At 38.3% G+C, this 27,321-nt stretch overlaps 1 protein-coding gene and 1 long non-coding RNA gene across 2 annotated transcripts in view; one reads left to right on the top strand and one right to left on the bottom strand.

Moving 5' to 3' along the window:
* LOC116466985 (uncharacterized) overlaps nt 1–27,321 on the bottom strand; it is a 262,684-nt gene that overhangs the window by 122,626 nt on the left and 112,737 nt on the right. The window contains exons 4-5 of the mRNA XM_058437551.1: nt 25,729–25,774; nt 23,639–23,680 (exon numbers count right to left, since the gene is read on the bottom strand). Of these exons, the coding sequence (XP_058293534.1) occupies nt 23,639–23,680; nt 25,729–25,774 (88 nt within the window). The remainder of the gene's footprint in view (nt 1–23,638; nt 23,681–25,728; nt 25,775–27,321) is intronic.
* LOC131383252 (uncharacterized) lies at nt 4,646–12,931 on the top strand. Its single transcript, XR_009213144.1, has 3 exons — nt 4,646–5,120; nt 10,060–10,189; nt 12,637–12,931. It is a non-coding gene; the product is annotated as an uncharacterized LOC131383252 (long non-coding RNA).

Genomic DNA, 27,321 nt, shown 5'->3' with positions numbered 1-27,321 from the left:
CTAAAACCTGTACAATGTTATGAAAACTTTAATTTCTGTAGTCAGTGCTTCCACATGAACAGCAGGGGGCAGTAGGATATCAAGAATTGAAGAAATTGTCCTGGGCTCTGAGAAACGCTGTTGAATTACTGCAGTGGGTCTGTGTGCTCGTGATGATCTCAGCTCTCGGATGAAGTCTTTTGTTTTGTGTCCTATTTTACAATGCACCGTTCAGTTTTCTATATGAGTTGTGGCTTAGTCATAGTATTTCACTGTGACAGCTTAGCTTAAGAAAAAGAAAGGTGAAGGAGAAAAAAAAAAGGAGGAAAAGAGAAAGAGAACATGTAAATGCTTCCAAATAAAACACATCATGAAAAGGAAAAAGTAATCCTGTGTATACATATAAAGTTTGTCCCTTCTCTGTTCCTATCCTGGATACAGTTTTTCTAGATTACAGACTGAATTCATCCCTATTCCTCCCCAACACACACACACACACGCACACATTTGCCATATAGTTTTCTGTCAAAACAGATTTCCTATAAAAAGAAAAACAACACAAAAAAATACAAAAAACTCTTTTAAAACAAATACTTGACTTTTAAAAAAAATTCAAAAAAATCTCTCATTTTCTGTCCCTTAATCAAGCTTCTGAGTATAGAATTTTGGTGTTTTCATGCTTTTTGAACATGTATTAGTCAAAATACCTTTCATTAATATGAATGTTGCAATAAAATTCTTCCTCTGTAAAAGTACAGCTTCAGATAAATAGCCAAAAGCTACAGTTGTTATCTATATCTGATATGTTTGGAGGTAGGATATGAACTACAAACTGAAATATGAGAGACTTGAAGAACATTCAAGGATTGCTGCAATCGCACGGGTTGGGAAAGGTGCTTTAGTAATCCAACCCCCAAAGTTAGCAAATATGAAGCTACTTTCATGCATAATTTGAGTTGTACCCAAAATATCATACCCGCAAGCCTAGTTTCCTCTCCTACCTAGGCTGGAATTCCCAGGGTTATTTATGTGTTCTCACAGAGTTATTAATTTATTACTGTGGTATGGCAGATGTATTATTTCAACATCTGGTACCAAAATTCCTCTTGAAGGAGGGATTGTCTGCTCCCTACTGACAGGGCCCTATCTGATCCTCTGGCCTTATCTCCTACTATTCTCCTGCTTACCAACTTTGATCACACCAGCTCCCTTGCTGTTCCTTAGAGCACACTAGCTACTCTATGCCTCAGGGCCTTGGCCCTAGCTGTCCTCTGTCAGGAACAATCTTACTTCATTTATCCAAATGATTCATTCCTTTGCCTATTTCAAGTGTTTGTGCAAAAATCACTTCCTCCGTGAGGCCTTCCCTGACCACTATTTAAAATAGAATATTCTCCCCAGCATTTTTTATGCACCCTTTCTCCTGCATTTTCCTCAACAGCACGTATCACCATCAAATATGCTACATATTACACAGGTAAATATAATACAGGAGATAATTGAGACCAAACATATCAGCCAACAGAGGGCTCAACCACAGTGTTAAAACAAAAAGAAAAATAGGTTGATTTCAAAGGAAAACCCAACTCTATGCTGTATGTAAAAGACAAAGACCCACCTAAAACAAAACAATTCAGAAATGCTAACAATGAAAGGAAGGATGGGTAAAGTTCTACTAAGAAAATGCAAATTAAAAAAAGAAAGAATTGAGATTTTGCAATTCAATAAAATACAATTCAGACCAAAAACCATTATTGAGACAAAGAACATCTTATAATCCTAAAGGCTACAATTCCCAGTGAAAATAAAAGACTTATGAAAAGGTACGCAGTGAATAACACAGCAGCTACTTTCATACAGTAGGAATTATAAGAGATTCAAAGAGAAATTGAAATACACTAATAATAGCAAACTATAGCACATTTCTCTTAATTAGACAAAAAAATACAAAAACACTTGTGAAAATTGACTCTACAATACAGACATGTATGCCTCAATAAATCACATAAAAATAATACAAATATTCACCATAATATGATAAAACTAGAAATTTATAATCAAAACATAAGAAAGCCCCATCTTGAAATTTAAAAATTTTCTATTAAACATAGCTTGTCTCAAAGGGAAGTATCAATTGACAACGAGAATTTCTAGGAAAAAATGAAAACATGACATTAGAATTGACAAGATGCAGCTAAAGAGTGTTCGGAACAAAACTGATAATATAAATAAATAATGAAATATATGAATTAGATATTCCACTCAAAAAGAAAATGTTAGATATATTTAAGGTTCTTTTCCATTTTGGATTTTGGATTTAATTTTCTTTTTAATTGAGCAACCTAGATTTTTTTTTTTTTTTTTGAAGGAGTCTCCCTCTGTCACCCAGGCTGCAGTGCAGTGGTGCAATTGGCCAGTCTGCCCTTGAACTCCTGACCTTGAGTGATCCACCTGCCTCAGCCTCCCAAAGTGCTGGGATTACAGGCATGAGCTACTGCACCCAGCAAGCAACCTAGATTTTAAAACAACATGAGATAAATAAGCCTAATTGTATTTAACTACATCTAACATTTTTACTAATAGTTGTAATACTGGTAGATTTTGGAAACTATTATATATATTATGGAGAAAAGTAAATAATTCTGTTAATATCATTTAGGAGCCATGATTTTCAGCATAGGGGGAAAAAGATGCAATATAAAATCAAATAAGTAAAAACTATAATCTTCCATTAGAATTGGAATATCAACACAAATTTATTATTTATTTTCATCTTTCTTTGAAAAACTACATCTCTCCTAGATCTTGTGTTGAAGAGTCTGGGAAGTGATAAGCCATTTAACCATGAACATCTTTAAGTGCAGATTGTAGCATCCAAATACTTTTCTCACTGGAAGCAACAAGGACACCTTTGAGAAATGGCTGATTCTAGGTCTGAGGCAGTAAATGTACAATATGAGACTGGAACTTACAGTGTCAAAAGCAAGTAAGCTATCAAGACATTCGAGCTTGTGTCAAATAAACAAAGGAGCCAAAAATGGCCAAAGATGGGCAATTTGAACTTCAAAATGGATAATCACTGCAATTATATAAAAGTGTAAAAAGAGATGCAGATGCAATCAACATGAAACTCCTAGAAGCAACAGGAGATTCAATATGGTAGCAAGATACAAAATTAGACATAGAAATCAGTACCTTCATTTATGTAAGAATCTAGCCACTATAAGGAAAAGTGGAAGAGATAATCCTACTTACGATACCAACAAAAAAGAGAAATACTCTAAGAATAAGCTTAACAAGTGAAAAACCTTTATGATGTTTTCTTGAAAGACACAAAGCTGAAACTTGAGCAAGAGAAAAAATAAACCTTGCTTTTCAAAAGGAAAATGCAACATCATAAACTGAAAAGGTATGCAGAAGGTTTTTTTTTGAAAGTATTTTTATGGGGCTATATTCTACAGTTAACATGAAAAAATAACCCAGCATAAAAAAAAAACACTTAAGAAAACAGAAATGATGCAGTCTAGCCCTACCAGATACTGAAATATAGTCTCTAATAAAAACAGTACAATATTAGCCCATAAGTAGACAATAAGATCAATGGGGGGAAAAAAAGAAAATATATCTTAGACCCAATTACAATGTGGAAATTTATGTATGTGATAAAAATATTTCAAATCGCTGGTCGGGGGGATGCTTTTTAAATTAAATGTTATGACAGCTAAAAAGTCATTTGAAAATAGATAAAATTGGATACATCACCTAGGTAGAATTCCTGCATATATGTTTGTGTGTACATATATATTACTCGTGAATCTTATAATGAGGAACCAATCTGACATCTCCAGATTGAAGGATATTCTGGAAGACCACTGGGCTAGACTTTTCAAAAATATCAATACCAGGAGAAACAAACAAAAAAGGCTAGGGAACTGTTCTATATTGAAGGAAGCGAAAGAGACTTGACAACTGCAATATGTGGTTCTTATTGATGCACTATGTGATTCTTGTAAAATCTCGGATTTACATTTTACAAACTATAGGGTAAAGAAGGACATTTTGGGACAATTGAGGAAATTCAAATATGAAACATAGCAGATTATTGTAATATAACAATGTTACATTTCCTAAGTATGATGATGTGCATTGTGATCCTGTGGTCCTCAATTGAGGTAATTTTGCACCTCTCCTTTTTCCCCCAACCCTCACCACCACCCCTCCTCCCTCAACCCCCCGACCACACCGTTTGGGTTTGGCAGTGTCTGGAGGCATCGTTGGTTGTCACAACTGGGGGAGGGGGTTGCTACTGGCATCTAATGGGTAGAGGCCAGGGATGCTGCTAAATAGTGATTGTTTAGCACAGGACACCCCCACCCCACCCCGTCACCCCCACCTTACGGGTACAGACAGCAAAAACTCATCCTGCCCAAAATGTCAATAGCGCCGGGTTGAGAAACCCTGATGTAGAACAATCCCTTATTCTTAGGGGATACATACTGAGATATTAGGCTGAATCACATGACATTGTCTCTTGCGTAGGTCAAGTATCGGCAATATTTAAGGACGAAGGGTTATGACGTTCACAACAAACTCTCAAAATAATTAACAAGCCCTTCTGCCCCGGCTGCCCCGCGACCTAGGGGAACCGAGAAGGGCGCACTCGCACGGGGCGCAGAGGCCAACGCCGAGCCTGCGCGGTGGGAGGCGCTGAGAACTCACTGCGCACGCGCCGATCGGCTGGCCGCACCCACGCGGCGCAGCTCCCAAAGTTGCAGACAGCCCGGCGAACCGCGCAATGCGCTTCTTCTGCCCGCCGCAGAGAAAAGGAAAGAAAACTCCGCAGGGGCTCCGTTGGCTTCTCCACGAGTGACAACCATGCTTTCCCAGATAGAAGACCGGAGCCCTGCTCCTTTGCGATCCGCCGAGGGCTGCAGAGAGCGTCCTCATCCATTTGGGCACCCCTGCCCAGGAAGAGCCCGGCCATCCCTTTCCAGACTGGATCCTTCAGAGGTGAATTTTTTTCGGTGGATTCCGATTTGCTCCGTCTCACCAGCCTAGGCAATCCAGCATCGCGTGGTACCAGTGCCGCTGGGCACACTCGCTTCACTCCGGCTCCGCCTCGCCAGCAAGCGCATTGCCAGGTAAAAATTTTAAATACCTTAGAATTCTTCTGCCTAGAGTCTCTAATCAAGAAGTTTACCCACTTTTTCTGTAAGGAGCCAGAAAGCAGATACTCTAGAATTTGGGCCTGGAACTGTCTCTGTAGCGTATTCGTCTTTGTTTTGACAATGTAAAAACCACTCTTAGCTGCTGGCCTTACAAAAATAGAATCATGAGGACTGTGAAGATTAGAGCCTAATCACTAATTCACCCAGCACAGAGGCTACAGCGCCAGTGAGTCCTCCACCCCTTCCCAGGCCCGGCCATAATTTTGCAGTTAGGACCCAGGTTTTGTGAGGACTGGGACCCACCCAGGTTTAGTTCACCGTCTCTGGAATCCCTCCCTGCACCTGCACCTCTGCTCCTCCCCCTAGGCCGGTGGCCCGTGGTGAGTTCCTGGCAGTCTCCTAGGCCACCAGGAAACACTCCGACCAACTGCCACGCCCTCCTTTGCTCCAAAATGACAAGCTCTTTTCATCTGGGAGCAAAAGCTGAAGTGCCCACATTTGAACTAAATTAGTTTAGTGTAAAAGTAGTACAAGATTATCTCAGACAATTGTATTTTAATAGTATTTTTTTCTAGTGATAAATGTAATATATGTCTACCATGGTCATTTGGAAAATTCTGAGACGTATAGAGGAGAAAAGAAATTCTCCATAACCCTAACCCACAAAAAATAACTTTTGAAATGCTTGTGTATTTTTTAATTCTTTTTTAATGCATATTATAGGACAACTTACTGAACAATTGGATTTTTAGAAATATTTTTAACAAAACTTGTGTTGAAGTACAGCATACAAAAAAGTGTACAAATTACAAATACAGTTCAGTAAATTTTCAAAGATTAACACAGACATGTCCGGGCAACCACAACTTAGCTCAAGAAATTAACTAATAGTAGCATTCTTCATCCCCCTGTTAGTTTTGTGTATTCTGACATTTCACATGAAATGAATTACTTGGTAAATATTTTATAGTATTTGGTTTATTTCCTTTTATATTATATTTGAATTCACCGTGTCGTTGCATGTAACAAGTCTTTTTTTAAATTTTATTCTATGCTGTATGAAATTCAGTTACATAAGTATACACAATTTATTCTTTCTACTGTTATTTTTCTTAATTACAGATTTATTGAGATATAATTCACACACCATACAGTTCATCTACTTAAAGTGTGCAATTCAATGTGTACAATTCATTGCTTTCAGCATATTCACAGATATGTGCAACCATCACCACAGTCAATTTTAGAAAATTTTCGTCACCTGGAAACTTCATACCCTTTAGCCATCACTCCCGCAACCCCACTTCCCTATCCTTTCTAGCCCCAAGCAACCACTAATTTTTCTGCTCTATGGATTTGTCTATTCTGGACATTTCACAAAAATTGAACCATATGATATGAGGTCTTTTGTGACCGGTCCCTTATGCTGATACTTGACGTTCAAGTTCTTTCCAGGTTTGGAGCTATTACAGATAATACTTCCGTGAACGTTATTCTGTGAATTGGTTCACATAGATACACATTTCTATTGCGATACGTATCTAAGGTATGCTCATAACCAGCTATAATTACAGTGCCAAGCAGTTTTTCAGATTTGCAGACCTGCCAGCATTGTATGATGAGAGTTCTCATTGTTCCACGTCCTCTCCAACATTTGGGGTTTATGTGGTTTTAATTTACATTTCTCGGATGACTAAAGATAAAGAGCATCTTTCATGTGATTATTGGCCACTCGGATATCCTCTTTAGTAAAGTGCCTTTTAGGCATTCACCCACTTTTCTATTGGCTAATCTTCTTCTACTTGATGTGTATATTCTAGATAAGTGCTGCAAACAAACACCTTTTCCTAATTAAAGGCTTGCATTTTAACTTTCTCATTTTTAGATTTTGATAAAGGTAAATATTTTATTTTTATTGAGGTCTAACTTATCACTCTTTGTTCATGGTTAGTGCTTTCGCTAACCTGTAAGAAATCATTGTCTACCCCAAGGTGATAAGAGCATTCTCTTATGTTACCATCTGGAACCTTAAGTTTTTTCTTGGAACACTTAGATGTGCTAACTACCTAAAATTAATTTTGGCATGTGGTGTGAAGTGAGGACTAGTTTTTTTTGTTTTGTTTTTGTTTTTTGGTTTTTTTTTTAAATGTAGCTATCCAACTGACCTAAGTTTTTCTTGGAAAAGAAAGTCCTTTTCCCACTGCTCTGCAACATCACCTTTGTCATAAATCAATAGAAACAGACCTACAGATGTTGGAATCAGTAGAAAAGGAATTTTAAATATATTTATGGCTATTTTAAATTATTAAAGATTCTTACTAAGGGTAGATATGATAAATGAAGATAGGGAATTTCAAGAGAAATACAACTAATAGAAGAAGAACAAAATGGAACCCCTAGAACTGAAAAATATAGTAACTGAAATTATTTGATGGGATTATCAGTAGATTGGACACACAGTAAGGAGAATCAGGAAGCTTAAAGATAGGTCAATAAGAGGGCCAGGTACAGTGGCTCACACCTGTAGTCCCAGCACTTTGGGAAGCCTAGGCGAACGAATCATTTGAGGTCAGAGGTCAGAAGTTTGAGACCAGCCAGGCCAACATGGTGAAACCCTGTCTTTACTAAAAATACAAAAATTAGTTGAGTGTGGTGGTGCGCACCTGTAATCCCATCTACTCGGGAGGCTGAGGCTGGAAAATTGCTTGAACTGGGGAAATGGAGGCTGCAGTGAGCTGAGATTGCACCATTGCACTCCACCTGGGCTACAGAGTGAGACTCCATCTCAAAAAAAAAAAAAAGATCAATAGAAATCATCCAAATTTAAAGTGCACTGAGGAAAAAAAGTTTATGATAAACAGAACATCAGTGACCCATGAAATAATATCAAGACATCTAACTTACATGAAATTGGACTTTCAGAAGTCAAAGAGAGAAACTATCAGGCAGAAAAATACTTGAAAAAGTATTAGCAAAGTTTCCCCAAATTTGATCAAATATATTTATCCAGAATGTTTACTTGTTTAATGAAGAGTTGATCCCAGTAACCTATTTTGCCATTAATGGAGTTTAGAAGTTAGCATAAAAGGTTATAAAGTGTTACATCTCCATGAATGAGCAGCAGGGCATTTAAAAGTCATACTGAATGTAGAAAAAATACTTTGCTGGGTGGAAGGGTCCTGAGCATGGCTATTCTTTTAACAGAAATGTTGCCTGCCCACTAACATTACCATCACCCCAATCATAGTAATGCCAAAATTCCTCACAATTTTTCAAAATATCCCATTGGTGCACTGTATGGCCCTGCATCCACTGAGAACCCTTCTCTCCTGTGATCTGCCACTGCCTCCCTGTTCCTTACCTTTCTAACCTCATCTTCTAATGCTTTATGTATCAAACCTCCCTGGCCTCCTTCCAGATCAGGGCTTTGGGGATTGCTTTTCCCTCTTCCAGAATGCTCCTGCCCCCAAATATTTATATAGCTGACTCTTCCACAGGTCTTTGTTCCAATGTCATTTTTCTCAGTGAGACCTACCAATGAAACAAACCAAACAAAAAACTTGTACATTCTCTCAGCATCTGGATTAGTTTGCGGGGCTGCCATGGCAGAGCACCGCAGACCCAGTGGCTTAACCCTCAGAAAATTATTTTCTTAGCTCTGGAGACTAGAAGTCCAAGATCAAGATGGCAGCAGGTTTGATTTCTCCTGTGGCCTCTCTCCTTGGCCGGACATTGGCCACTTTCTCTCTGTGTCCTCTCATGGTTTGTCCTCTGTGCATGAGTGCCCCTGGTGTCTCTCTGCATGCCCAAATTTTATCTTATACAGACAGCATTTAGATTGGATTACGGCCCATCCAAATGGCCTCATTTTAACTTAATTGCCTCCTTAAAAACCTTTTCTACAAATATAGTTACCTTATGAGGTACTAGGGGTTAGGCCTTCAACATATGAATTTTGGGGGTACATAATTCAGGCCATACACTATCTCTTGTTTATTTTCATCTGTCACCCACCCCCCCACCTTTTTCTTTTTTTTTTAGATGGAGTCTCACTCTGTCACCCAGACTGGAGTGCAGTGAAGCAATCTCAGCTCACTGCAACCTCCACCCTCCCGGGTTCAAGTAATTCTCCTGCCTCAGCCTCCTGAGTAGCTAGGATTACAGGCATGCGCCATCATACCTGGCTGTAGCCCTTATTTTAAATTCAATGTACTGTAATGATTTACTTGGTTTATTGTCTTAACTTTCTGTTCCACTGGAATACAGGTTCAATAAGAGAGGGATTTTAATCAATTGTGTTCTCTGAAGTGTCTTCAGAACCAAATGAGTAAAAAATTATCATTGTTAACGTTTTCACTTCATGCTAGCACATGGGCAATCTCAATTTATTTCTAATAACTCCCTGTATCTTTCAGAGCATTCCTTCATGAGTGAAGAAAGCCCTGATAGTGTTCCAGTAATTTATGTTTTTTATGTTTGAATTTCTTAACAAAAAGAATTATACCACTAAAAGATCCAGCTTTTTTGTTTGTTTTACTTTTTGAAAAAAAATTTATATTGTTAATAGAGACAGAGTCTCACCGTGTTGCCCAGGCTGGTCTCGAACTCCTGGACTCAAGTGATCCACCCTCCACGGCCTCCCAAAGTGCTGGGAGTACAGGTGTGAGCCACTACGCCCAGCCAAGATCCAGCTTTTTTACCAAGGAAAATAAGAAATTTAATACGCTTGTTTCCAAAGCAACAAAAGCTTTGCATGATTAAGTAGACTGAGGGCTCTTCCATATTAGACGAAAATATCCAGCCAAATTGCTGAGGACTCCCTCAGACAGAAAAAAAAATGTTTAGAGCCATCCTCACAAAGAAATTTGCCTGTTTAATTATAACCTAATTATGACAACTTTTTTTTCTTTAGGTGGTCAGGCTCAGGATGGACCATGAGCTTTCAAAAAGGAAAAAGGTGGAAATCCTCAACTATGCTGCCATCTGAATAAGTGTTTCTTTGTAGATGCACAGAGTCAAGGAAAATTACATCCCTGCATTATGTAATGTACCAACAACGCACTTACCCACTGTTTTAATCTAGGTTATTCTTGAAAGCAGAGGCTGAGACAAAGGTAGACACATTCTATTCATGAGTCTAACACCCAGGAGCAGGAATGAGAGATAGGGGAGTGAACATGAGGAAAAGGGAAAGTAAGTCCAAGCAAAACCAGACACTGCTCTTATCAAGTGGTCCACCCCTATTAATGGCTACATAATGTAGAACTTTCTCAGGATTCTTCTTAAACTTTATCTCAGAACTGCCTGCCTCAGGGAGAAAGGAGAAGTACTTCTCCATCAGCAGCCACCTCCTGTGTGTTGAGGGCTGCTCCTTTGGGGCATTAACCCACCGCCCCCACCACCCCATCCCTCTGGGCTGCAAAGAGCTAGCTGACAGCCCAGCTGGTACCTTAGCTCACACATTGCTGCATCAGAGGTCTTAAGACAGGAAGCTAGAGTCTTGGTGCATGCTCGAAGTGAGACAGTGTCAGCACAGAGCAGGGTAAAATCTTCTGTAACTGTTCACCAGAGCTATGACTGGAATCAGAGGTTGAAAAGATGTGAGACTGTACCCAAGAAGCATCTTATAAGCCTACGTAACATACTGTTAGACTCATCGAAATCTGTTTCCCTCCTTCTTTATAATCAAAACTTCAGTGTCCAGAATAAGGTTGGCAGAAGGGTTAAATAGGAAAGTTAAATGTATTAGAAGGTGTACATTTATAAGTTTTAACCTTGAGTCGTGTTCAAGGAGAAAGTGACATTGGAACTCGGAAAATTAAAAAAATGATTCTACTTGAAAAATTTGACCATTGCATAGAAATATTAGCTATCGTCTAATCTTTTGTAATCTCAGAAACAATCGTGAATTGTTTGGTGAAAAATGAAAAAACAAAATTAACCATTTCTTATGTCTCCGTGACCTTTATAGACCAATGTCACTAACTTTTCCTAAGATAATTGTTTCCTACTGTCAAATAGCTCCAGTGATATAAATCTTACAACCAATGAAGGGAAAACTGGTAGAAACATAGGAAGAAAAATACTGGGATAATTTTCATCACATAAAGTGTTGGCATTAACATTGGTTAGAATAGGGAAGAAACTGCATGACTTGACTGGACATTCCTGTATGTTGTATGAGGCCCTATCTTAACAGAAATAGTGAGGTCATCATCATCCTCTCTTATTTGGTCTTGAATTGCCACCAATAGGATAAAACCTTTGAATTATTTAACTCAATATATGTTAAGTTTCTACTATGTGCTATGTATTGATACTATAAATATGAATAAGACATAAAATATTACATTCAAAAACATCAGAATACATGTTCTTTTAAAGTATACCCCAAAACACTTACCACATGTTCTGGGGCGCATGTTAGACTGGATCACAAATCAAGTCTCAAGAAATTTCAAAAGATTGAAATCATATAGAGTATGAATTAAACCAGAAATCAAGTACATAAAGGTAACAAAAAATTTCCTAAATGCATTAATTTAAGGAACATACACCTCATGACCCATGAGTCAAAAGATAAATCACAGCAAAATTGCAAAAATATTTTGAAATGAATTTTAAAGAAAATACTTAGCATATTAAATACTTAGCATATTAAAGCTCTAAGTACATATGTTAGAAATTTTACCGAAAGGTTGGCTATCAGTGTTTCCAGAAGCCAGGGAAAAAGTTTATACAACTAGATCACTGAGGCAGGGAAACAAAGTGAGACCTCTGATCGCCCTGCCTTTCCGAGGTGAGCACTCTGGATCCCATCTCAGGAGATCAGAGTCTTGCTGAGTTGAGGAGAGGAAGATGGGAGTTGAGACTGAGATAGCTTGAATTTTCAGGACAAAGTATCAACAAGGAGGAAGGTAGACAAAGAAAAAAATCCAGAAATCTACGTAGAGACCCCATTGTGTACATTGTGGAACACTAAGCCTAACAATTCTCAAAATTCCCGTGAGATTGGGAAATAGCCAATTTCCACCAGCCACAGTGGAGAGTCCTGACTGAAAACCAGGCATTCGCTAAAGATCCCAGAAAGGTCACATGTTACATAAGCAGGGCTAAACTATCCTGACTAAAAACTACACTGCACTTGCTCCCCACCCACACAAAAAGCTTAAAAACAAGCCTCAATAGTATAAAGCTGATCTGTAAGTAACTAAACTACCTGCCAGAACAAAGTCCAAATTTATTAGTTCCAGTCCTCCAAAAAAAACACATGTAAAGACAGGATTAGATTTACAAGACATTTATTTGGGGGAAAAAAGAATGCCTGAGGATTTAAATAGAGAGGAAGCCAGAGAGACAGAGTCCTCAGAATACATAAAATTTCTAGCCTCCATGGAGGTGTGATGGTTAATTTTATGCATGTCAACTTCACTGGGCCACAGGATGCCCCATATCTGATCGAACATTATTTCTGGTTGTGTTCATGAAGCTTTTTCTGGAAGAAATTCCCATTTAAATTGATGGACTGAATAAAGCAGATTGCAGTCCCCAGTGTGGATGGGCTTGATCCAGTCTTCTAAGGACCCAAATAAAATACGTGGAGGAAGCTTGAATTTTCTGCCTGACTGTGGCGCTGGGACACCCATCTTCTCCTGCCCTTGAACTGAGACAGACACCATCAATGCTGCTGGTTCTCAGACCTTCGGACAGCAGATTGGGGGCCTCCTCAGCCTCCATTATTGTGTGAGCCAATTCCTTATAATAAATAAGGATTTATTTATTGATAAATCCTTGTAGATTGATTATAAATCCTTATAGATTGATTGATAGATCCATAGGTGTTATTGATCCTGTTACTCTGGAGAACCCTGACTAATACAGAAGGACAGAGGGAAGAAAGGAGGGTTGAGTAGCAGAAAGCTTAGGCTGTAGCACAATTCCGATAAAGTTTAAGGTCAGCTGACGAAGAACACTCAAACCAAAGTTGCCCATTGGAGGAGCCCCCCTACCTCACAGGAATAGGCCTACATTATTAGTATACCTTCTTCATTCAGTGATTGTTATTCTTATGGAAACAACCCATGGGAAATGTAGCCTTGGCACGACTATATCAATGGATTCAGAGAGCAGTGGCGGGGACCCCCCAGTCAATCACGTTCCACAGCAAGAGATCTCAGTGGTGCATTTCCACCACTGGCTCAGTCCACCCCTTGGGCTGCACAGCTCTATTCAGGCCTAGCTGCCAGGAAGATTACTAGGTGTCATTGTCAACTCAGGCTCTGTGCCCAGTAAACCTGGAAATCCAGTAAATCTGGATATTCTTCCTTGCCAGCATATAGCCATAAATCTATTTGGGGAAGAACTTGCCATTTCATCGAAGTATGTACATGTATAGCAGCGTTCTTCCTCCTAGTGACCTGTGACCTAGTAACCCAGCCGCCTATGAGTTCTTCCATCTGTGGGTTCCTTACCTGAAAAGTGCTTCAGGTCTAGGAACTGAGAAAGGGATTGTGACGTGTCAATGGAGCCAGTGCGGTTCCATTCGTGCCTTATTTGGTTATAGGCGTTAAGCAGCATTCTTGTTAGATGCCCATCTATTTTGCCTATAGGGGTGTTACTTTCAATTAATTATCTCCTAAACACCCTGTGAATCAAACCCCTTAATTACCCCTCCAATTTCACCAGTTGTTATAGTAATTATGGCTTCTTGACTTTTGGTAGTTAAGCACTAGTCCTCCAGAGCCCTCTATTACTTGAGGGTCCATTACCCCTGAATCATATTAACAATCCCAGCTCTGTGACCACCTCATTTACCATCAGCCCTGGTCTAAAGAGTAAAGCCACTACTGCACTTAGTGATACTGGTACCTTCTCACAGGCTCATTCTTGGTGGCCTTAGTGAATTGTCACTATTTCATGACATATTCATCACAGTATGTCCATCACATATTCATTCATCTGATCCTTATGAAGGTGTGATGGTTAATTTCATCACAGTACATACATGCCATTGTATAGCAGGTCCTTAACTAATATAGCAACACCAAAGTTTTCAGGCAGAACTGATAGACCCTGCTGAAGGGCAGGCAAGCCCAGAGCAAACCATCTATATGCAGTTCTTTTAACAGCCTGCAAGGCACTGTAAGATTAGGGAGACTTTTGTCGAATTATGTTCTGGGGAAAACAAGTTCCATAGGTTATGAACTGATGTCAGGAGAAAAATTAAATTAGAAATTTGCTTCAGTGCCAGATTCTCAAAGCCATTCGTATGTGAATATTTAGTGCAACTCTCCAAAAGAGATGATTTGATGTGTTCCATGTAGCAGTAGTATGATGTGCAACCCAGATCCCCCTTCAAAGAACGGCTTGCACCCCACTTGCTGGGTGTAATGTCAGCAGGCAGCCTGCAGCTGTCAGCCCTTTTCAGGAATTGGCATAGCTGTAGAAAACCACTTCACCTAAGGTCACACTTTTTTGTGGAGTGGCCCATAGCCAAGGATTGATCAGTGTGGAGATACAAAGTTGTTCTCTTGCCCATCTGAGGACATCTCTGAGGGCCGTTTTAACTCCAGAGCTCCCTGTGGGGTTGGCCAAGGCTGTCGTTGGACCTACATTATAATTCATCTTCTCCCTCTACCCAATTCCGCTTCTCTCTCTGTTTTAACAAATGTTTGGCAAAAGGCACTTCTTAATAAATATCCTGCAATTAAAGTATATCTCAGAATCTGCATCCTGGAGAATGCTGTCTGAGACACCCCACTTTCTAATTTTGTTTACCCATCAAAGCCCATCCCCCCACCTTTTTTTTTTTTTTTTTTTTTTTTAATTGATGGAGGCTTGTTCTCTCATCTGGAAGGGAGTGCAGTGGCGCCATCTCGGCTCACTGCAGCCTCTGCCTCCCAGGCTCAAGCAATTATCCTGCCTCAGCCTCCTGAGTAGCTGGGATTACAGGTACCCGCCACCACGCCCATCTAACTTTTTGTATTTTTAGTAGAGATGAGGTTTCACCATGTTAGTGAGGCTAGTCTCAAATTCCTGGTCTCAAGTGATCCGCCCACCTTGGCCTCCCAAGTGCTGGGATTACAGGCGTGAGCCACTGTGCCTGGCCTAAAGCCCTTTCTCATAGAGTACCTAACAAGTGTACGGCTTAAGAAATACATTCTGGATGCTGGTAAGTGCAGGTGTGAGAACTAAGTACCTATGTGGAAAGTAAGGGGAGGGGTACCCAAGACTTAAATCTCAGCTTATGAATTCCTTCAAGATTTGAAACTAGCTTAATTTTGATATGTAACTCTAATGCTTAAAGTACTGCAGGATCTACTATCCATGGAGGTGCTATGGAGAGGATCTAAGTATTATATGACCTATGCAAATAAATTTTCTTTTCTCTGTAACAGTGTTTAAAACTCTAAGACAGTCCATGGTTGTCAGGTAAAATGCACTCATGTCTATCTGACAGATACAAATATTTTGCATTCCAGCTGCTTTGAGATATTTAACAGGAGAGGAAAAGAGAAAATATGATTAAAGCCTTTGAAAGTCCATTTCCAAGAAATAAAAACTGCAGTAGGAATTCTACAAAACTGAAAAATCTTCAGGACTGGAAGATCTATCCAGAAAAGCCCAGTGGATTATAATGACTTATTAAAATATTTGTTTGGCAAGTCACTGACTAATACCACTTTAAGATATGAATGCATTACCAAAAAAAATTGGAGTGAGTAGTTTTTACAAGTCTTTGAAATAATCATATTTGTATTTTGACACTAATTTGAAACAAGGAGCTGGCTTGAAATACTAAACCTAAGTGATCAGAGACAATGAGCTATCAGACTGCATGATCAACGTAGAGCAATCTCCAAATAAGATGAGATGCATGCAGCCTCTACAAATTTGGCTTGGGGAGGAGTTTGCTTCGCTCGCTTGAATAAGCCACTGTCTATGGCTCACAAGGGTCCCGTTCTTAATGAGGTGGTGCGTAGCAGCAACACACTGTGAATCCAAATAGCAGATGGCAACACTGTTGAGTAGGCTGGCAGTCTGATGTCTAGCCACCAACTGGCAGCAATCATTATTAAACTGATTCATGTGCCCAGGGAAAATCTTCGTAAGAGTCTTAGCAAATGTGAGCAGCAAGAAGCAAATGATCTGCTATTCCTATCTGCTACTGAGTACTACCTATATTTCTTAAAATATTTTTCCCCAGTGCAACCTACACAAAGAAATGGCATGTTATGTGCACTGGAGGCCCTATTCCTTTCCTATAGATGCATGTATACCTTTAAACATGATAGCTGTGATTCCTCTATTTGGTGAATAGCTTTCCCTTGACGGAAATAGCTTCATAGCATTCACCCTATGGATTTGTCGCACATATTCAACGATAGGCAAGCACTCATAGATTCTGTAAATAAATAACTGAACATATTCTATCTCACATAATGAAGCAATGGCCTACTTTGCTCATAGTCCATCTACATGAGACAGGTAACTCATCCTTGGGTGAAAAGCTTGTTACACTCACACTTGGTTAGGAAAGCAGACTAAGAAAGGCTCTGGCTTTAGAAAACTTACGTAAGGATCGGATCTTTCTACAAGAAAATCTTAAAGGTATCCATTTAAAAGTTAAGTCTTTATGCTGGGTGCAGTGGCTCATGCCTGTAATCTCAGCACTTTGGGAGGCCGAGGCGGGCAGATCATGAAGTTAGGAGCTTGAGACTAGCCCGGCCAACATGGTGAAACCCCATCTCTACTAAAAATACAAAAAATTAGCCGGGCGTGGTGGCACGCGCCTGTAATCTCAGCTACTCAGGAGGCTGAGGCAGGAGAATTGCTTGAACCCAGGAGGCAGAGGTTGCAGTGAGCAGAGATCAAGCCATTGCACTCCAGCCTGGGCAACAGAGCAAGACTCCATCTCAAAATAAATAAATAAATAAATAAAAGTTCTGTCTGTACAAACCAAAATGCTAAACAAATAGCATTTTTTTTCAAATGTTGAAAGTATGTGTTGTTTGTAACCAATAAAGCCAATTTCTACAACTTTATATGTTAATAAAGAAGCCTTAAGATAAGGCTTTTTTTGAAAAACAAAACCTTGCTTTATTCACTTACAAAATACTTACAGTTAAATTAAAAAACAAAATCCTAGCCATTCTCTAAATCTTCATTACATTTTTAAAAATTAAGATACTAGAATTATTTTACATGCTCATAATAACAAGGGGAAAACACTACAGTTAAATGTCAGATATTCCACATGTTAACAAAATATATTTTATGTTCCATTTATGGTAATTTTTTAATAGAAGCCAAATTTAAAATCTTTTTTAAGAAGTAATAAAATCACTCTGAATGGATTATTTTTGGCTTTATCAATTTGATAAATCAATCCAGGCTGAAATATCATTTATAACTTCTAGAGTGAGTGCCCCTGCCCTTGTCTCAAATATGAGAGTGATTATCATCCAAAGTTAAGATACGCCAGCCCTGGCAGTCAAGCTCAAAAGCAAGCTTGCACGCCGTCTCTCAAGTCTCTCAGCATTCTCCCCAAACAAGAAATCAAGTGCCAGAGCTTATACACTTAATATTTGAGGCCAAAAAAAAAAAAAACGCCAAACGAGAGATTTACTCAAATGTGCTTGTCTCCCAGTTACTTTATAAGAAGTAAATCCATATCAGAAGAAAAGATGTTCATGTCTTGTTCTGCATGGGAAATAAGTGCCATGTACTAAAAGAAGCCTAAAAATGGTGGCACGAGTTTCTTAAAATGGCTGAAATCTCTCAAAATACTGAACATCTCATCAGACCACCAAGAGTTATGTTTTTTATCACACATTATAAAATTCTAGATATCCCAGCCTGGGCAATATGGAAAACCTCGTCTCTACAAAAAATGAAAAACTATGCAAGTGTGGTGGCCCGTGCCTATAGTCCCAGCTACTTGGTAGGCTGAGGTGGGAGGATTGTTTGAGCCCTAGAGGCAGAGGTTGCAGTGAGTCATGATTGTGCCACTGCACTTCAGCCTGGATGATAGAGCAAGACTGTGTCTCAAAAAAAATAATTCTAGATATTTGAAAAATAAGATAGGGTGATGAATGTTTATCACCGGATATTAGGGTGAACTCAGTGGTAAGTATAAAGGCAAACCAGCAATGGGTAGGCTAGTTCAAAAGATGTATTATATTTCCAGGTATTCTGATAACAGTGATAAAGACTTGATGGTGAATAGGTATGTCGATAGCAGTACTGCAGATGCTCAATTTGAGTAAGTCGCCCACACTACCAAAAGGTGAATATTCTTTCTGAGAACAGAAGAATTCTAGTGATCGTGAGCTAAGGATGCTGGAAATTCATTCCTGAAAATGTATATGTACCAAGTAGTTGTTTTCTTTTCTCCCATTCTTCACTAAAACTGTCCTTATCAAGAACACCAATGATATCCATCTTGTCCAAATCAACATTTCATACTCAGACTCTCATTTACTCGAATTCTCAGAGACATTTAATGCAGTTGATCACTACCATCATCTGGAAACACTTTCTTGGCTTGGTTTCTAGAACAACAGTATATGCCTAGTTTTCCTTCTTCCTTACTGGAAGTTCATTGTCCATCTCCTGTTTAGCTCCTTATCAAAATCCTGACCTTTGACATTTGAGTGTCCTTAAATACACTGTGTAGATTCTGATATCTGAATGAACTAGACACTCTGCTATGCACACTCTAATGAGAACAGGGACTATGTGTGTCTGGTTCACTGCCAATGTCTAATACATGGCGGACATTCAAATATTCGTTGAAGGAATGAACGAAAACTAGAACAACATATGCAGTTTGAATAGATGAGTGTAAGTATAATGAGGATGATCTGGATATTAAATAGTTCCTAACATTATTTCATTGAGGTAGGTTTTAAATATTAGAATCCTCATCTTTTTAGAGTATGAAATTGATATTTAGACAGGTCAAATAACTTGCCCAAGAACACACAGCTACAAAGTGTCAGAGCTGGGACGTCTCCTGCTGTGCCAGTCCAAGGTCATGCTCTTGACTCAGTGCTATACTTATTGATAAATACAAGAGAAAATGAGGAATAGGAACCCGAGTTCAGCTTACATTTCTCCTGGTCCTCTGCTACAGCTGAGGTTGATGTTTCTGATGGTAGCAGGACTACAAATACTAGCGGTTGTTGTTTTTTTTACATTTAGAGAGAACAGGATTGTGTCCTCATCTGTAAAATAGAAATGAAAATGCTACCAATCTACCTTCTTTTGATGGTAATTTAAGGCTAAAATAAGATAATCGATATGCCACATATAAGTCACAATACCAAAATCATGGGGGATTTTCATGTATTAATTATTACTGCTTGGAGGTACTAAAAGAAGATCTGAAGTGGAGAGACAAAAAATGTCCTTACTGATTAGAGAAGCAGGAAGAAGGCAGTCAAGAAGGAGCTAGAACATTCCTTACTGACCTAACTCAGGAAAAAAAATGAAAGGCAATATTCTGTGGTTCCCCTGTAACAGATAATGAACACCCACTACACAATTAAAGAATTAAAAGTTCATTGACTTAGCCATACTACATTTTCTTTTAAAACAAAAATCATAAGGACAAAAATCTGCTGATGCTGTGAAATAAAACTGATGATTCTTCAGTCAATTTGTTTTGTACCTGTGTGGTTTTACCTTCCATTGACCCACTGAGACATTACAATTAGTGTATCCTAGGGATGATTGGAGATAAAGTAGGCAGAGGAAATTAGGTTAATGAGGAAGCATAGAGAAAGGCAAGCCTGGGACCTCCTGTTCTTCAGAATATACAGGTCTTTAAACTGCAATCAGGTAGCACAGTTAGGAATATTCTCAAAATTTACTTTCACCACTGGATTCCAGCTTGTAATATCCAATTACTATAGAAAATGATGATCAGAATGGACTTAAATTCTGAAACTTCACTTAGGAATTTTATTCAGGTTATCTTCTTCCTTTGTTGGCAATATAGCCATCACATCTCCATTAGGGAGACATACCCAGGTTTCTTGGTCATGTTTGTGTCTATACATTGTGAGTGTAACACAAGACATTTAAGTCAGTTAACAAAAATATTTCCTAAATGAAAGAATGCAGATGGCTGACTGGGTTGAGCTTTGGAGTCACTCAGATCAATATTTAAATCTCAGTTGAGGTACTTAGCAAATAAAAGACGGCCTCAGCCTCAATACTTTCATTATTTAAAATTGATAGAGTCCTCACAAGGTAGTTTTAAAGATCTCATGATAATTTACTTAAAGTAATTAGATTGCCTGGCACAGTCAGTTTTCAATAAAGCGTGGCCATTATTATCAAAGTTGCTAATCATTGAAATGGCAATACCAAAATTGGCTGTAATTTTATTTTCACTAGTTTTTGATTGTTTGTACAAAGAGAGATCTGTATGTGTGTTTAGAGATAACCTATTCTAGAGATTTAGGAACCTATCCAACAACCACTTTGTCTTTTGTGCTGCTATAGCAGAATGACCGAGACTGGGTAATTTATAATGCACAGAAATTTATTGGCTCACAGTCCTGGAGGATGGGAAGACCAAGGTCAAGATGCCAGTATTTGGCAAGGACCTTCTTGTTGCATCCACATATGGTGGAAGAAGAGGGTGAAAGAAGGGGCTCAACTTGCCCTTTTATGATGGTGCTGATCCCACCCATGATAGGGAACCCTCGTGACCTAACTCTTACAAGTCAATGGTACTTAAATTTTAACATGAGTTTTCAAACCATAAAACACCTCCAAGGTGGTTTTTAACTTTACTTATTAATTAGTTAAATTAATTAATTAAATTGGGTCCAAGGAACAATTGCTAAGCATTTACTATGTGCTAAGATGAATGAGTGCTTTTCCTCATTTCAAAATCTTCCCATTGCTTTAGGCTCTGGAGATCAGCTTTCATGGTGCCTATACTTGAGTGATGAGTAGCAAGGCCATGTGAAGTTGAAGAGACATAAACAAGAAATGTGACGTGGTTCCTGATGGCTGAAGGGAAAAATGGCTGCTAATCAATTTGCAGTCAGATCGTGGAAGATTTTAAATGATGAGGTAAAACATTTGGACTTCATTCAAGCCTTTTGGAGAGAAATGTCAAAAACATTAACCTCACATTGAAGTGAAAAACAAAGCTAGAAGTCTTGTTGTAGATAATAAACTGACTCAAGGAACATGCATATTGTTAAGACTGGAAGAACGGCATTTAAAGTTCTTTCTAGTAGTGTTTGAAATGTATCAGAAGGAAGGAAGTCTGGAACTAGGGGCATAAAAGGTAGGAAGCTATTTCAGTGGGTCAAGAGTGAGGTAATAAGAGGCAAAACCAAGGCAGAAAAAAGACACATGAGATACGCTGGGTGGTGCTCCACGACTCTTCATAACTTTGGGCTAACTCCTTTAAAGCCAGGGAATTTGGTTAAATAAAAAAATGGAAATCCACATCTGTCTCAACATTTGTACTTTCAGGGTATAAATGTTTCCATTTTAAAATTATACATGAAACAAATAGCAAGTTACTCTGGCATGCTGTCATGCTAGCCAAAAATGTGTGTGAGCAGTTTTGTAAACTATGCCTTCTTTTCCATTCTAGCATTACTCTGTCTTTCTCCATGTTGTCCTTGTCTTCCTCATGGATTTTCAGTTTAACTCCTCCCTTAAACTTTAGATCAGCTGGCAAGTACGAAACCCCTGTCATAGCTGCAACCAGCAAGACATATTCTTCTAACTTTGAATCTGGCCCATTTTTGTGTGATGACACTTTCCTAAAGAGACTAATATTATATCTGTGAGAAAAAGTCCGATGTGTGACTTTTCATTATAAAAATATCCACTGAGTACATAACATTACTCAAGAAAACAAGAAAGCGTACAGAACAAGTAAACAACTAAAAGGGCAGCAAGACAAGACGAATGTTTCCTAGTCAAAACATGAGAATACATTTTGTTGTCTGTGAAATGTAGAAAGGTTATCCCGAGAGTTATCTAAGGTTAAAAAGTACTATGAGAGATACACTTACACACAATTATAGATAAATATACTAATAGAGCATATAAATACCAAATTCATCATATTCGCTCTTCCCCAATGGCTGCTCATTTGTATCCCACCCAACTCCACTCTGTTATTCACTGGGTTATTAAAATCAGAGACCTGGGAAGCACACTTAACTTGTCCCTTCCCCTAATCTCCCATACCTAATTACTAAAAATCTTCTCGTTATATTCTACTAACTAAATTTACCTTGCCCTTACCTAATTCCTTTGCCCTTACCTAATTTGTATAGGATAAAGTACAAACTCTTTAGAATGGCATAAAGGTCCATTAGATATAGCCACATTACAACCTTATCTCCTATCCTTCCCCCATTATATACACATGTACTTGCTGTTCCCTCTGCTTGGAATGATTCCAAGAAGGAGCAAGGATCATTTCCTCTGAGAACCCTACAATGCTCCCTGCAGCCCAAGCATACTTTCTTAAAGCACTTAATACTTATCCTCAATATTTTCTATAACTTACCTGCCTCTACCGCTAGACTTAATGAAATTCTTGAAGTTAGAGATGTTACTGCATCTATCACAGTGAGAATCATCTAAAGCACGCACAAACACACACCATTTATTGTCACTATTAACATGACTTTACGATTCAACTACCATCATTAGCATCTCTTTACTATTTCAAGAGACTTCTGCCCAGGAAAATTACCTTACAAGTGATAATACATGTTCATCCCCGGAACTTCTCTGAAATCCATCTGTTCTTCACTAGAAAATATTAACCAGCAGTTTACACCCTGAGATTCTTTACATAATGAATGTAGATGAAATAAATATATTTAAATATATTATAATTATAGTAATGTAACAGGGAATGGAGGAAACTTATTAATTTATAAAATGTACAAATTGAAGTACATTTTACTCTGTTTCTCTATAGTGTCTGACAATTATTCCCACTACTCAAAGAGAATACCAAGACAATGAGAAGGAGAAAATCTTCACACTTTTCTGAGCTCTGTAAAGAAATGCTTTTTTCAGGTAAATCTTTGATCAAAACAAAGGCATGGTCAAAAATATCCTTAAACAGTCAATTGCTGCACAGTGCTTGAGTCTATGCAACTACCAGTGACATGGAAATTGATTGATGGTGATTTTTAATATACCAAAAATTTTTAGAACAAAAAATAACCACACATATGCTGATCTGCTTAAAATACATGTTACTATTTACTGGGCTTTCATTCATCTCATCTCCTTTTCTTCGTTTACTCAATTCATTTTACCTAATCTCTCACCCTTTGCTTACTTCTAATAATCTTTCTCTCTGCCCTGTAGCAAGCATGAACTGCCATCAGAAAAAATTGCCTATGAATTCAGCTTTCCCTTTGGTTAGTCTCTATAACCTTTTTGCTTTAACTGAAACTTGGCAGTGCTCTGAGAACACAACTTACCCTTGATCCTTCTCTCATACTCTATCTTGGTTGATTCCAGTGCTAGAGAGAAAAAACGCACAAGATAAGCTTGGAATATCTTGTCATACACATAACAAAGAAGATAGTGAAGACACCCAAGGCCATATTAGAAGGACCCAGGAGCTAACTTAGAGAGGCTTTCAGTGGTCAAAGATAGGAACATTTTAACATCATTAAGAATAACACTACAATGGCCAGGCATGGTGTCTCATTCCTATAATCCCAGCATTTTAGGAGGCTGAGACAAGAGGATTACTGGAGTCCAGGAATTTGAGAACAGTCTGGGCAACATGGTGAAACCTCATCTTTATTAAAAATACAAAAACTAGCTGGGCATGGTGGTGCGCGCCTATAATCCCAGCTACTCAGGAGGCTGAGGCAGGAAGATCCCTTGAGTCCAGGAGATTGAGTCCACAGTGAGCTGTGATTGTGCCACTGCACTCTGGCCTGGGTGATGCAGCAAGACCCTGTCTCAAAAATAAAAGAATCATACCTACAGTGGATTAAAGCACAGCAAATATGTTTAAATCTGGGAGTTCCTAACTGTACTAAAAATTATTGGGGATGCTAGGGAATCATCTTACTATTTTGAAAACATGATTTTGAAACAATCATCTATTTACATGGGCTGTAACACTGTTCTTTTAAATAGGAGATGAAGGAAAATTTCTGTTTGTAAAAATGTTCTAAGGGATTTCCAATCTCAGCCATGCATGATAAAATAGCTGGTATTGAACTAACCCTTCTGCCAAAAACAACTATAAAAGCTGGTTGACATACAAATCAACTGTTTGAAGGCATTGGCAAACAAACAGTACAGGCTGGACTTTCTCAGTCCCTGAAAGAAGGAAAGCACATATGGCGAGGTCTGTATTCATGCTATGACTTTTCTCTGAGAGCATTTTTCAAATAATTACTAAGGGAAATATAGCTCAGACCAAAAGTGACAGTCTTTTTTTTTTTTTTTTTTTTTTTTGAGATGGAGTCTCGCTCTGTCGCCCAGGCAGGAGTGCAAAAAAGTGACAGTCTTATTGGACTGAGGGGAAAGAGGTCTGAGTTCAGAGAGGCCATTGTGGCTTGGAATTGAGTCTCAAAATTTCAGATAGTAAACACATTGAGAGAAGGATACAAAAATTTTCATTCAAATTCCTCAACTCATGTTACCAATGCTAGCACAAATAGTGACAGGTGGGTAAATGGAGTTAAACTGTTGAGCATTTTTATATTTGACAGTAACTGGTGAAGTTACTAATTTAAGACTGCAATAAGATATGGATGAATGTATTATAATTATATGGAAAGCACTAAAAGAATTTTCTTAAATATGTAACTGAAAAACTGATAGAGGGAATATGGAATAATAAACGACACTGATTAATCCAAAATAATTCAAGAAAGGAAAAGTAAAATATCAAGGACAGATAGGACATATAGAAAACAAATAGCAAGTTGGTAGACTTAAATCCAACTATATTAGTAGTTATATGAGATACAAATGGACCGAAGACTTCAATTAAAAGACAGAGACTGTCATACTAAATTAAAAAAAAAAAAAAAACAAACAATCACCAGCCTGGGCAACATGGCAAAACCTCGTCTCTACAAAAAATATATAAAAATTAGCTGGACATGGTGGCATTCACCTGTAGTCCCAGCTTCTTGGTGGGGCTGAGGTGGGAGGATCACTTGCACCCAGGAGGTCAAGGCTGCAGTGAGCTGTGTTCATGCCACTGCACTCCAGCCTGGGTGACAAAGTGAGACCCTGTCTCAAAAAAAATTTCCACTGTATGCTGTTTACAAGAGACACACTTTAAATACAAGGGCACAGAAAACTTGAAAGTAAAAATATACACCATGGAATGGTATGGAAAATATATATACCATGCAGAAACGAAACAGGAGGAAGCTAGTATAATTTTATTAACACCAAGTAATGTAGACTTTAAGATAAGTGTATTAGTCCGATCTCAGGCTGCTATAAAGAACTGCCCAAGACTGGGTAAGTATAAAGGAAAGAGGTTTAATTGACTCACAGTTCTGCATGGCTGGGGAGGCCTCAGGAAACTTACAATCATGGCGGAAGGGGAAGCAAACATGTCCTTTTTCACATGGTAGCTGGAGAGACAAACAGGGAAAAGCCCCTTATAAAACCATCAGATCTCATGAGAACTCACTTGTTATCATGAGTACAACATGGGAGAACCACCCCCATGATCTAATCACCTCCCACAAGGTCCCTCCCCCAACACATGGGGATTATAATTCAGATTACATTTCAAGATGAGATTTTGGGTGGGGACACAGCCAAATCATATCAATAAGTATTACTGGAAATAGTCAAAGTGATAAATAGGAAAATAAAACATTCCTAAATTTGTATCACCTAATACAGTATATAAAGACAAGAGTGACAAATCCACAGTCATATTTGGAAATGTTACAATCACTGACAGAACAAGCAGACACAAAATTCAAAAAATCTGTAAGAAAATAGAAAATTTGAACAATATAATCAACCACCTTAACCTAATTGACATATAGACAACACTATAGCCAACAACCGCAAAGTGCACATTTTTTCCAAGTGCACTTAGACATTTACCAAAATAAACAAAAGCAAATCTCAACAAATTTCAAAGAATTGAGTATGTTCGCTGACCAGAGTGGGATTAGACTAAAGGATGGTGACATAAAGATACTAGAAAATTCCTAAATGTTTGGAAATTAGCAATATACTTCTAAATAATCTATTAATAAGAGGAAAAATGCAATGGAAGTCACAAAAATAGTACGGGTTCTTACAAATCACTTTTATAAGTTGATATGCTTTTGAATTATCCATTTCATAAAACAGATTTTTGGAAAACTTTAGAGGAAGCTTATGGTCTTACTCCATTTCTCTAACCTTTTTTTTTTTTTCCAACTATAATTCCAGCAACTACTAGACTTATGTTTTTAAAGAACTGTGAAGGGTCTGTCTGAGATTTTTTTCTACTTGCTAAGGAGTTAGCCTATCACAATTTTAAGGATGCTGGAAGAAGGCTCAAGACTCCTGGGTCAGAGCTAAAGAAATTTATTTCTTACAACACAGCAAGCAGCATGAGCTTCAAGTTTTTCATTGGTTTCCATGTCTTCCAAATCTCATGGGAGTGATATGGTGCATCTCAGATGGATGCAGCTCACTAGGGTGACCACCTCCCGCATTTACCTAAGACCAAGGGGTTTCCTAATATTCAAGATTTACTTTACTGTAAGCAGGAAAGTCTCAGGCAAATTCTGACAAGTTCGTCACCCTGTACACACAAGACTTATGTAAGAGCTGAGATTCCCTGAGCTTAGGAGATAGCAGACTTTTAAAGGGACTGCCAGTAACTTGTCCATCCTTTGCCCTGGAAAGAGACATTATCTTTATTATCCTAAATAGCAAGCAAATTTGTCCTTTGCTTTGGAAGGAGACATTATCTTTACCTTCCAAAACTGTTTGCCATGCAAACACACTTGAAAAGACATTTCAGAATAAAAGCTGTCGATGTATCTGTTCTGAAGATGTACAGAAATGCAAAAGATCTGTGGAAAATTGTTTCCCAACAATATCTTTATAAAATTACAGTACAATTATAGCACACTCATCTCTGTACTAATCTGTATCCTGACTTAGAAGA

The sequence above is a fragment of the Hylobates moloch genome, unplaced genomic scaffold, assembly GCF_009828535.3.
Source record: "Hylobates moloch isolate HMO894 unplaced genomic scaffold, HMol_V3 SCAFFOLD_4, whole genome shotgun sequence".
Classification (NCBI taxonomy): domain Eukaryota; kingdom Metazoa; phylum Chordata; class Mammalia; order Primates; family Hylobatidae; genus Hylobates; species Hylobates moloch.
The sequence above is the reverse complement of the archived record's forward strand: the minus strand, read 5'-3'. Positions and strand labels throughout refer to the sequence as shown.